Source organism: Vicia villosa, unplaced genomic scaffold (assembly GCF_029867415.1).
Source record: "Vicia villosa cultivar HV-30 ecotype Madison, WI unplaced genomic scaffold, Vvil1.0 ctg.001176F_1_1, whole genome shotgun sequence".
Classification (NCBI taxonomy): Eukaryota; Viridiplantae; Streptophyta; class Magnoliopsida; order Fabales; family Fabaceae; genus Vicia; species Vicia villosa.
In genome coordinates, this window is record NW_026705517.1 from 459,281 (window position 1) to 472,308 (window position 13,028).

Genomic DNA, 13,028 nt, shown 5'->3' on the forward strand with positions numbered 1-13,028 from the left:
GCCAAAAACATTTTGGTATTTGGGCAAATACCTCCTTCGGCCAAAGGGGAGCAGGTGTCAATTCTTCCTTACACTTATTTATTTGCTTCATTGCCCTTGAAAACCTTGGTAAAATCTCTTTTTTTAACCATTAATTTTATTTTTAGGTTTCTTCACTAACCCTTAAGATTTAAGATTTATCACCGTAAAAACCTAAAAAAACCTCTAACCCTTTTTCCTTTTTAAATAAAACAATGACTTAGTTTTTTAGGTAAATTGATATAATTAGTAAATTTAGGATTAAGCTCCCCTTTTAATTTATTTTAGTCAATTAATTTAAATTAGCTAATTCAGGTTTAGGATCGATTTATTAATTATTTTAATTAAATCAATTGATTACAACGATTAATAATAAATTATTCAATTTTTAATCAAAACAATACATTCAAATAGGTTTATTTACTAAGGGTTTTAACCGATTAAATTGGTTACGATAATTAGTAATCCTTCTTTAATTCATTAATTATTTTAATCAAACCAATTGATTGCGATGATTAATGATAAATTATTACCCTTTAATTAAAATAATTTATTAAAACACCTCAATTTGCTAACGGTTATAATCGAATCAATCGATTAAGATAATTAACAATTCTTTATTAATTTGTTAATTATGTTGATCAAACCCATTGATCACCGCGATTAATAGAACATATTATAATTAGGGTTGTACGCCATATTAAAACACAATTTCTTTCACAAACTACGAATTTCAAAACTGCGACAATTACCAAACTGCGTACGATAATTCAAAATACCTTTCAATACTCTCATACTAAATCTAAGGCGTACAACCCTCCCCGAACTACGTTGACTCTGATCCTCCCTAAGGAGGTACGTAGGCACTTGGATAACCAAGGCGAGTCTCCTTCCCTAAAACCTCAATTAGGTTTTAAATCTCACTTTTTACCCTATTCATTTTCTTAGTTATAAACCCTAAACCTTACCATAATACTCTTATAAATTTTAAACTTAAATCCTTAGGAAAGGGTTAAGGGTGCCTAACACCTTCCCTTGATCTGATTATAATAACTTACCCAGAATTCTCTAAAACTTCGTAGAGTTTCCTATTCTCCCTAGTAGAATAGGTGGCGACTCTAAATCTAAATTTTTAGGGCAGGTTGCTACACCACGAAAATCAACAGAGTCGCCACTAACATATTTATCCTAAAAGGAAGGGAATGTCAGCAAACCACAGAACAAGGTGCAATGGTCTCACGACCAGAGAAGAGGGTAAGGGAGTCGTTTACGCGAGAGAAAGGTGCTAGCACCCTTCACGTCTGTCGTACTCGACGGGATCCACACTTGTAGTCTAATCTATGTGTGTGTGTGTAACATGCGATGTGCTAAGGGAAACATGCAATTGAAGGATAAACAGATAATAGGAAACATGCAAATAACAGGAGGACAAGATAAGAGAAAAAGTCGAACAAAATAAGAAAAGAAAAGTCTGCTCGCTAAGGCATTCGTACCCTGTGCCTACATACCTCTAACATGTAATGGAGAAATCAGAGCATCGTAGTTCGACTCAAAAGTTTCTTTTTCTATCTCGATTCACATCTCCTAGAGAAATGGAACCGAGCACCCTAAGGGAACATGCAAACAAACAAGGAGCATAACAAAGATCCTAGAAAACATGGCATGTGAACAGGCATCACAGATAGGAACAGGCGAACATGCATCACATATAGAAAAACAAACATGTAACAGGCATACACGAATGTTGGTGTGTGAACAGGCAACACAAGTGATATCTTACTAACAGGCATAACGGATAAATAACATACACATAACAAGCATACATGCATGGCAAACATGTAACAGACATATATGTCAAATGTGAACAAGTATCACGAATAAAATGCAAACAAGCATCACAAACAACATGTAACAAGCATACATGTGCAGGTGTATGAACATGCATCACGCGTGATATCATACTAACAGGCATAACAGATAAATGACATACACGTAATAGGTATACATGCATGGCAAACATGTAACAGGCATACATGTCAAATGTGAACATGAAACACAAATATCATACGAACAAGCATCGTAGATAAAAAGGTAGTGAACAAGCATCACAAATATCATACGAACAGGCATCGCAGATAAAAAGATAGTGAACAATCATCACGGCCATATGACATACAATCGAGCTCCGTTCGAAAATTAAATAAACTACCAAAGTAGTAATCAAAGCAAATGCATAATAATGTCATTTATCTGCGATGTGTGTCAAGCCATTAATTACACCTCTCAGGTACCATATAGGATAATAATAATGATGCTTCTCTTAAATTGTCTGTATAACTCCATCATTTATTATGCTATCATGACAAAGAAGCCCTCGAGCAGTTCAAAAGCCACAAAATCTTTTGGAAATCCTCCAAACTGCTATGTGTAATGATTAACACTTGACTCTAGGCTCACCTCTCTTGGGAAATACTATCTTGATCATCTCAAACAGACCGTTACTCTCCTCATCCTCTCTATAAATACACCCTTCAGCCCTCAACCTAGAACCTCACAGTTCCTGCTCCTCTAAAAAAACCTCTCTTCCTTATCAAAAAATTCTAGTATCATGGCTGTCAAAACCTTCCACGGTGATGAAAACATGCTTGAGATTATAAATGAAAAACGACTAAGTTACGCGAATGATGAGTATTGTTTCCATAGATGTTTTGAGTATCAAGGCTGGAATGGATACAAAGAAATTCTTCTTAAACCCATCTATCCAAATCTAGTTAAGAACTTCTGGCTATATGTATCAATCAACAGTGACAGAAAAAGCATTTTGTCTCACATATTCAGCTCCAAAATTGTTATCACCAAAGACTCCATTATTGAAGCAATTCAGTGTCCATCTGATCAGAGTCTCATGCCTCTGGAGTTCTTTGATCACCTTACTAGAAAACAGTTCTCTAAACTCTCCAAGTTTCCTGTCGCTCTCAAACGATTCTACAATAATCCAAAAAATCTGAAGCCCATAAGTGGAGTCTAGGCTGCGTTCGCAATGTCAAATATTATGCCTCGAGGAATCTGCCAGAATACTCTATCCTCACGAGATAGATATCTTGATCTATGTCTTCGTCAAGGTCATAGGTTAAATCTGCCAGCTATCATCTTCCCTATGATCCAATCGATCTTAGTCGAACTGTCACCAACGCAACAAATGTTTTAAAAGAAAAATTTACAAAGAAACTTCCACGTGTAAAGATTCCTTCTTCTATAAAACCTGAACATAGATATGACTTAGTGTTGCACCCTGATTTTTACCCTACGATTTCATCTCATCATTGCATTTTATGCTTTATGTTTACTAATCTTGTACGATTTTATGATTTTAATTTTCAATTCAGTTTAAATCAAGTTGAATTTTAAATTAGAGTTAATAGAATCAATTTCTTTTTTATCATATTATTTTGTTGTTATTGCTTTTGTTTTTCTTTTTATTTCATGTTGATCGGTGCAACCAATAAAAGGTGAGGTCCAAAAGGATTGAAGGCCCATGAGCATTGTTCAGATTCATGTCAATATTGAAGGCCCATTTCCTATTTTGACTCACATTGGATCAAATTTGAAGATGGGGCCACACTAGCAAAGGGGTTCACGATTTCTGTTCACGTTTCCAGCAAGTTTCAAATTTCCAACCAGCATCAAATCCAATTTCAACCAAATTCATGTTTCCCTCAAATTTTACTCTGTTCGAATTTGATCACATTTCTCATGCCTCTTCAACAAATACAACTTTTAATCTGATCCTTCCATTCAAGTTGCTATCTAAGGCCAGAATTCTCTCTAATTTCTTCACAAGGATTCACTTTCCAAATTTCCATCTATAAAATCAACCTTCGGTTCAGACATGGGAGGAGAAAAACACTGTTATGCTGCAGAATTGAATCCGAAAATCTCCTCCAACTTTCACTTTTAAAACTTCAATATCCAATTCACGACCGGCTTCAAACATCACCATCATCATACGTTTCTAAACGTGAGTACATCTTCATTTTCCATCTCCAACTCCATACACATCTCAACTTCCAAACTCCACCAATTCCAATCCACAAAACCAAATCGCCTCAATACTTCATTTATATATTAATCTATCACAGAACCTATTACAAGATCAACATCACGACAAAAACAGAAGGATAAGAGAACGCAAGAAGCCACAACGTGTAAACATACCTTGAATCACTTCGATCTGGAAATTACGTCACGATGCAGCACCAAACTCATTCATCACGATTCCAGCCAACTTGCAAGTGAATCTGGATCTCAACTTCACAGCATAAAGAAGATTACTATCTCCCCTCTGTTTTTCTAACGCTATCTCCATCAAATTGCAAATCCAGGTTCTGTTTCTTTATACACTGCTTACCATTGTTGTGCCGTTATTGTTGCCATGCTGTAATTCTTGTTGTCGCTAAATTGTGTGCTCGCTATGCTGTTGTTCTTGTGTTTTTCGAACCGAGTTAGACCTGAGATTTCTGTGTTGATTTTGTTGCCATGTTCATAATTTTGAAGCAAGTTGAATTTGAACCGTGAGGTAGATGAGAGATCGGGTGAGAGAAACGTTTTTGTTGTTGTTGTTCTTTGTTCACGATGAAGTTTAGTAATGGTGGAGAGAGATAGGTTTTGTGAGTGAGATAGGAACAGAGAGATTGAGTGGAGAGTTTCGTTTTTGTCTTTTGTTTAGGAAGAGAGGTGCCAAGAGTTTTTGCTTTATTGTTGTTCCTACGGTATCGTGAAAGATGAAGAGGAAAGTTAGGAACAGAGGAAGCCATAAGTGTGAGAGAACAAATGAGAACGTGAAACAGAGAGTGAGAGATGGAAACGTTGAAGAAGATAGGAAATTTTTTTACATACATAAGAAATATTTTTTACACACAATCAATCATAAATTTTTAATTAATTAAAAAATAAATTTAACATTTTCTCTCTTCTTTCATAATCACACCCACCTCCCACCCCATGAATTTAATTAAAAAATAAATTAAAATTTAAATAAATTAAAAATTTTCTCTATTCTTATTGATTGTGCCTAAGACTATGAATTTATGGTTGTTATGAATCCAATTAAAATAGAAATTAAATTTTAAATTTTCTCTTTTTATCTTTTTATCAGTTGTTTCTAAAAATATAGGTTTATGTTTGTTCAGATACACGTGTTTCTCTCCAAACATATTAGGAGCAATTCTTGCATGGAGAGGACTCTAAATCCACATTCTTAGGCACAACCAATAAGAAAGAGTCTTTTTTTTAATTTATTTTAATTTTAATTTTGGTTTTAATTGGATTGAGGAAAATTCTTTATTTTTTTAATTAATTAAAATTCTGTGATTGGTTGTGTGTAAAACAATTTCTTATTGGTATGTGTCCACCTAAGAATTTTCCTCAATCCAATTAAAACCAAAATTAAAATTAAAATAAATTTAAAAAAGACTCTTTCTTATTGGTTGTGCCTAAGAATGTGGATTTAGGGTCGTGTCCATGCAAGAATTGCTCTTGGATTGATGGGGTGGTTGAGATTATGAAGGAGAGATGCGGAAAATTCTTAGGTGGACACATACCTAAGAAATTGTTTTACACACAACCAATCACATAATTTTAATTAATTAAAAAAATAAATACAAATTTCTCCGGTCGTTATTGCCTTGATATGCATACTAGTAAGTCCTATTTATATTCAGTTTACTTCTCCTTTTCAGGCTCAGTCAAATATTCCTTCTTTAGTGGCGATAATAAAGTAGCTAGAAAGAGGCACATTTCTCGGGTGTCTTTTTTTTTTTTTTGGCTTTATACCACCGGTTTAGTCCGGTTCGGGGGCGAGTTCTGGCATCAAGTGGTTCCATCCCCCTCCCGATCGCAGTTGCGGGGGATCGAACCGTGGTTCTCCCTACCAAATCCTGCGCCAATCACCACTGGACCAACTAACGATCTTGCATATATTCTTTATTTTCTTAATGCAATCAGTCGTAACAATCTTGCATATATTCTAATTAATATTAAACGTTGATGGAGTAAAATAGACTTTGCCTCACATGTACTAGTTATCAGAAAATGTTGCATAACATGTATGAATCCAAAACATGGTTTAATAAACAAGCAACAATCACAGGCTACGTCATCACATGCTCATAGGAATGCAAGATTCCTCGTAATGGTTCATTACTAGTTATTACTATATCGAAACACATCCAAGTGCACCACCGGATCTTAATTTCTATGAATATTATAAACTTGGGTAAATTTCTTGGCAGCGCATGATTTTGGGATGATAGACTTATAAATAAAAATTACACAGGTTGCTAGAAGCTCTTAAATTATAGAATGAAACCTTCTAAATGTATGCACCGCTTGGGTGAATGTGTATTTTATATTTAGACAGCAATCTCCACGACATTAATCAAGTTAAAGAAGAATGCATTCTAATAACAAATAAGATCATTGGTGCATCTTCCTTTTTACAGGAATATGATGGCAAGATATTGGAACACAGAGAGCTGCTCAACACACAGTCTATGTCAAACCTACCTTCTACTTGATTATAGCTCATGCCACCATATTTTATCAAACATTATGATATCTATTTACAATCTAGGTTGTCTCATTGAAATATTAAGCATGACAATATAACAGGTAAATCTAACAGAGTGCTAAATCAACAAACATAACAACAAATTCTAATCTGACCTCAAGGTTTACATGCTGAACATAATTTTAAATTGCGGACCGCATCACGTTAAGTGACCGCAATATTGTGATTGCGGCAATGTCCACATCTGCATGAGGCCGCAATTGCGGTGGGTCCAGTCAATAAGTGTCGTCGAATCGTCGGCGAGCACTTGACCCAAGAAAACGGAAGTGGAAATAGGTAGCCACCATGTTAATATCTACCCTGGCTAAGAAGTCGTCTTATATCCTGAAGTTTCCAAATAGCTTATTCTGCAAATGTTTGTTATAATAAAATTCCACATAGCCATCAACTACAGTGATGGTGTTCTGCCAGAAAGGGAGTACGCAAGGTTGCTGATGGAAGTATGAAGAAACACGGGTGTTATTTTTTACACCTTATATCACTATCTCTATCTCTCACTTACCCTTTAATTTTTTACACTTACACAAAATCCAAAAATACATCAAAATACCCCAAATAAACAAAGGACATTGTACGGGTTCCTAAATTTAGGTGTCAAAATATGATTTTTCATGAAGAAATTAATCTTGAGATATAGGTTAATTTTACCAGGATCATACGGTGAATGTTCCTGTATTAATCAAAAAGTATAGGTGTGCATAGTATTTTTATCCGAGTAGGAGATACTCATAAGTTTTAGTAGTTTCATAACGATCACGGCTTGTCTACAACAGCGAGAAGCCATGTATGATGGTGTTATTTATGGTATTTTACATGAAAATAGATGTCAGCTCATGAGAGGTGAGAGGCTCTGTGCTATGTGTAATGCTGGTTAAGTTATGATATCCCCTTTCTCATTCCAAGAATAAGATATTTATAGAGGCTCCTTGGACCAGAGATAAAGCTTTGGATAGTGGATTACCCTAACTTTATGACCAAAGAACATGGTCATGGGCAGTGGCGGAGCTAGGAATTTTAGACAGTCTGGGCAAAAGATTTACCCCACTAATTATTCATCTGTTTTAATTTTTACACCCTATTTTTTATTAATTTTGCCCATAGTTTTGTCTAAAAATCGACTATTAAGTTAGAGGAGTACAAAGAAAATAGGAGTTGAGCCCGGGATTGAGCTCGGGCGCGTGCCCGGGCTAGCCGGGCTCTAGAACCGCCCCTGGTCATGGGAGGACTTTGTCTCTTTGGAGTTTAGGAATAGTAACTTCCTCCCTTTGTCAGCTAGCCATTATGGGCCCACGTCATCACCCAAGTTTATTAGACGAGTGGACAGCGGGAGCGAAATTCGGGAGGCCTTACATCAGGCAACCACATGGCTCATTTGGAGGGTCTATGTTTTTTTAGGATAGCTCACCCATCGCCATTGCGCCTAGCCTTCTTTCTTTTACTAGGATTATTCCTTCTTAGGGTCCTAATAAAACTATATCACTGCAGTTAGATATAATTCTCTAGCCAACATCTTAGAGGCAAATAATTACCATAAAGCATCGTACACATGGTGCTTTATTTTCAAAGCAACTGAGGCTCTCAGTTCGATTTTTATCACCATATTAAAGAAGGGAAATTTCCATTTGGTATATAAATGGCTCCTGTTCCCGCAGAACACTGTTGATTACTTCCTGGAATAAGATTTTGGCGAAGTCACACGGGAGTTTGTAAGGATTTGCTTTAGGGATTTGAGTCGTGCAAATGGTGCAAGCTTAAGATATAATGTGTCTTGCTTATCCCTTGGCCGGGAGTCCTATTTATAGTGAAATCATTGGTCTTAATGATAATTAATCGTCCTCGTAACCGTTGTAACCGCCCATAAATGTTGTAATGTTTGTAACTGACTCCATCAATAGAGAATCATAACCTCCGTAACGGTAGCAAGCTTTGGTATGTGCGTAACCGCCGTGGCCGAGTTAGAGGTAGGCATCTGCCGAGTTGCAAGTAGGAAACTCGAGGTAGGCACCTGCCGAGTTGAAAATAGGCAACTCGAGGTAGGCACCTGCCAAGTTGCAAGTAGGCAGGATGTCCAGGATCAATCCTAGTTCATTGTCCACCACGCTTTCTTCCAATTCCGATTTCCCTAATCTGTTTAAATATTCCTAATATGTACAGCTCCCAAATGGTAGAATTGCAACAAAACTCATTCTGTGAATGAGCACGATACGCACATATAAAAGAGACATGCCTTAGATGATATTCTTATTTGGGAACCTTAAGTATCATGTACTTATTCTACCAAATAAACTTATTTTTTGTTAACTTTTGTGTCCAATATACCTCATATTCAGAAAATGACTTGGTCTTGGATTTAGAACCTCAAGTAACCTACAAATATTTGTAATTTTTTTTGGATCATCATGCATGCAAAGTTACCTACCGACTATACACAAGTCGCTTATCACATGTGAATAAATGCCTCTTATTATAAATATGGTGTGACTAATGAAGTCATTTTACACGCTCTTAGAGATTGCCATAAGGTCATGCAAGTTTAGAACAATTTTAATTTTCTATCTCACATTTACTTTTATGAGGATGATAGATTTAATAGGATGAAAATTAATATGATCGCAAATCATGGCCCTTTGTTTCCCATTTGTTGTTGGATGATTTGAAAATATCGTAACGAAGAATCCTTCAAATACAACGGTCACATTCTCTATAATATTCTTAGCTAAATAACGACTCTTTTACATTCTACCAAGTAGGTTTTTGATGGTTCTAATAAGATATCAACTCCTAAACTTGTGCCTTGGCACCCTCCCTAGGAGAATGAGATAAAAGTCAATGTAAATGGTAGTTTCATTGGAAATCAAGGGTCATCTGACTTTGATCGATGGTCTTTTGAAAAACTCTTTTAGAGGTTGGATCACAGATTTTTCAAGAAATTGAGGTTTCACCTCTAATATTAATGTCGAGCTTTAAGTCTTTTCTCATAGTCTTGATATTGCTTGGAATAATAATTTTAGAAATATGATTTATGAGTCTGATTCTCAAATTTGGTGGATTATATCTAATATTTTATTCATAAAAAGTGAGAGTGTTTTCTATATATCGTTCTCCTTATTCACATCTTACGCGAAAGAGAATGCTAATGTTAATTGTTTAAAGAGTGTTTTCTATTTGCCCTCCCCTTTATTTAATATTTATTTAAAAGATTCCAAGAACTTAATTTTACGTTGTTTCGTTTTTTATAAAAATTTATTACGTTTTTTATATAAAGAAAGAATTGAAGAAGTGACAAAAATTATATTATTTTATAATAAGAAAAAGAGATGAAGATAGTTTTGGCTTCCAGTATCTTCCGGCTAAAATATAGTAACCGAATTGTTTTTCTAAGTAAAAAAATGTAGTACTTGTTACAAAGAAACAGAGTGACGAATAAAAAGGATTAGAGATAAATTTAAAAACTAACAAATCACTAACGAAAGCATATATATTAAAGGAGTTGAAAAACAAACGCACAGAACAAAATTATTCCTAGTTAGGGTTTTTAAGCAAAGGTGAGTGATTTTAATAATTCCAAGAAGCAATTATGACGCTATCTCTATAATCCAAATATATTGAAACTGATTTTGAGTTCATATAGATGTTTCTTTTGTTGACCAATTAAGTTAGAGATGTCTCTATTTGGTAGATATCTGATTGCCACAAAATTGAGTTGTTACTCTCCAACTGAAATTTTCTAGGCACGCACGCACGCGGTAACAAGGAATAGAACATGGAAAAGAACACGCATCATTCTCCTCTATTTGATTTAAATGAGGATGCTCCAATTCAAGATCATTCTGGGAATAGCATGGAACGACATGAGGAAATTGACACTGGTGTGGTTGAGTCACGTCGATATAGCATGGCTCTAAATTCTAGCTATAATGGCTTAATTGAAGGTGAGCCACTTCCAAAAAGAAAGCGTAAGGAAACAACACATTGGACAGTAGATGAACATAGGTAAGTAACTACTGTTATCATTAAAATTTATTTTATTTTATATTGAATATGTTTCTAGTTCTAATAATACTATGGAATTTATATAGTTTTACTTAAATTCCTTTAAACAAACCATATTCTTATCTGCAGATCGGAATCGTTAGTTTTCTCTCATTATTTGAATAGAAAATTAGATTGTCATCCTGTCAAATTAGAGAAATAAAAGTGGTGACAGCAAAGATTTTAAAAAATGGGCGCAGTCTCATTTCGGTTGCGTTGCGATTTTTGCAATTTCGAATATAAATATTATGTTGCAAATACGGTCACTCTTGTGTGATGTGAATTTCTCACAACATCGCATAAAATAGAATTTTTGTAAAAATAGTAGGATTCCTATAAAAACAATGTGATTTTAATTTTACATTAAAACAATTAGTTCATAATTTTATATTTTGATTCCTTTAAAAGCTATTTGATTTGTACTTTCAGAATAATTTTTTTTTGTCAATAATGGTGTGTAAACGGCTGTAAGGTGTTTCGTATGCATAATAGCGTTTTGTCGCGACTGTATTGGTGTTTCGTCTGAGATTTTCTTTCTCGATCTTAAAAAACTGAATAACGGTATAGGAATGCCCGGATACAATTTTGTCTCGGTCTTATTCGCGGTAGGGGACCATTTTGTAAAACCTTGGGTGCCAATATGCTTTAGATTCATACACTAACCTATAACCTATGAAGCATGGACACCCAGAACGCGACCCCAACACTGACACCGGGAATAATTTGAAAACATAAATAAATTAAAAGTGTCGGTACAGGTGTCCGACACGGATACGGACACATACACATCTTTTAACTATTTTTTTTCATCCTCCTCTTATTTATTTGAATTTTGAACATTGTTTGTTATTTTTATTTTATGTGATACACAGGTTATTTTTGAAGGGGCTACACGAATATGGTAAAGGTCGTTGGAAAGATATTTCAAAATATGTTGTATTGACAAAAACTTCAACGCAAGTTGCTAGTCATGCTCAAAAATTCTTTATCCACCAAAATGGCACAAAAAGAGCGCAGAGCAAGAGAAAAAGTATTCACGACACAACTTCAAACATTAGTAATAGTGATATAGTGGTTGCTCTCCCTATTTATCAACAACAAGCTAATATTTGTCCAGTTGAACAACAACATAAGATTACTCTTCAAGAAACAACCTTAAACAACAATGACATAATAGTCACTCCTCTGGTTGAACAATCAAATGAGATTCCTCCTTTTGAAACAACCTTAAACAACAAAGACAAATTACTTACTCCTCTGGTTGAACAATCAAATGAGATTCTTCCTTTTGGAACAACCTTAAATGACAACAATGACAGTGATTACTCAATCCCTTCTCCTACGAAGTCATATCAAGATATGCAACAAAGAGAAAAACATCAAATTCAAACTATGTGTTTGATTCAGGCAATCAATCTTACGCCTCGGGATATGAAGAATGTTGCTAAGATGTGCAACTTGTTGGAAAAGATCTTAAAAAGTTGACACAGATTGTTTTTTATTAGCCTTTTTTTAGTCTTTCAATTTTTTTATTTGTTTATATAAGTAAAATTAATTTTGTCCATGGAAATAGATAGTTTTATTTGAAAGTTTGTTGCCTACATTCAATTCCATGCCTTTGATAGTTATTCAGATTCAGTATTTTGTATTTCATTTGATTTTGCATTTAACTTTAATTTGAGATCTATTTGATTTTGAGTTGTAGTATATAAACTAAATCACATTTAGTTTGGTGCAAGATTGTAACCACTTTTTGAGTTTGAGAAAGTTAGTTAAAAAGTTTGTTATACGCTTTCTCTTCTCTCTCTTATCCCTTGATTTTATTGATAAATTGAGAAGTATGATGTGTTAGTTTTGAAAATAATAAAAATGTATATGTTGGGGTTCAAACTCATGTGTAGATAACTTTTTCTCTTGGTCTTTTAAAAACTGAGGCATAAAGTGGAAATTTTTCATGATATTCTTCGTTACCTCGCTTTTGTAACTAAAGTTAGATGTCTTTTGCGTCCGAGGTGAAATGTGTTTTTTGTTATAGTGCAAATACGCTTTGCTCTATGATGTAACAAAATCAAAGCAATGTCCAAACTAAGAGCGTAAATAAACAAATACAAACAACATAAATTGTAAAGCCATCTTCGAACTCACAAGCAATCACTTTTGTTGAGTACCTGTACAAAGTTGCACAAGACCACACAAACAAACAAGAAAGGGGTGAGAATGCGCCTTACAAGTGTTAACGGAGAAATTTAACAGCAGGATGGGAAAATAAAAAACAATAATCAACGTGTTATTTTCATATAACAGAATCACAATTCATAATGCAAATGCTAATGCAGCGATTTTTCTTTCA

General features: G+C 34.6%; 1 protein-coding gene across 1 annotated transcript; it reads left to right on the top strand.

The window, feature by feature from the left end:
* The first annotated feature begins 10,409 nt into the window (after positions 1-10,409).
* Positions 10,410-12,163, top strand: LOC131633764 (uncharacterized). Its single transcript, XM_058904454.1, has 2 exons — positions 10,410-10,639; positions 11,551-12,163. Exons 1-2 carry the CDS (start codon positions 10,410-10,412, stop codon positions 12,161-12,163), a joined length of 843 nt encoding a protein of 280 aa, XP_058760437.1.
* The last annotated feature ends 865 nt before the right edge of the window (positions 12,164-13,028 follow it).

Bases quoted from the DNA above. Each gene is read 5' to 3' on its own strand.
- LOC131633764 (XM_058904454.1), top strand. From the start codon at position 10,410: ATGGAAAAGAACACGCATCATTCTCCTCTATTTGATTTAAATGAGGAT. The intron at 10,640-11,550 runs GTAAGTAACTAC...TGTGATACACAG, and splicing joins TGGACAGTAGATGAACATAG to GTTATTTTTGAAGGGGCTAC.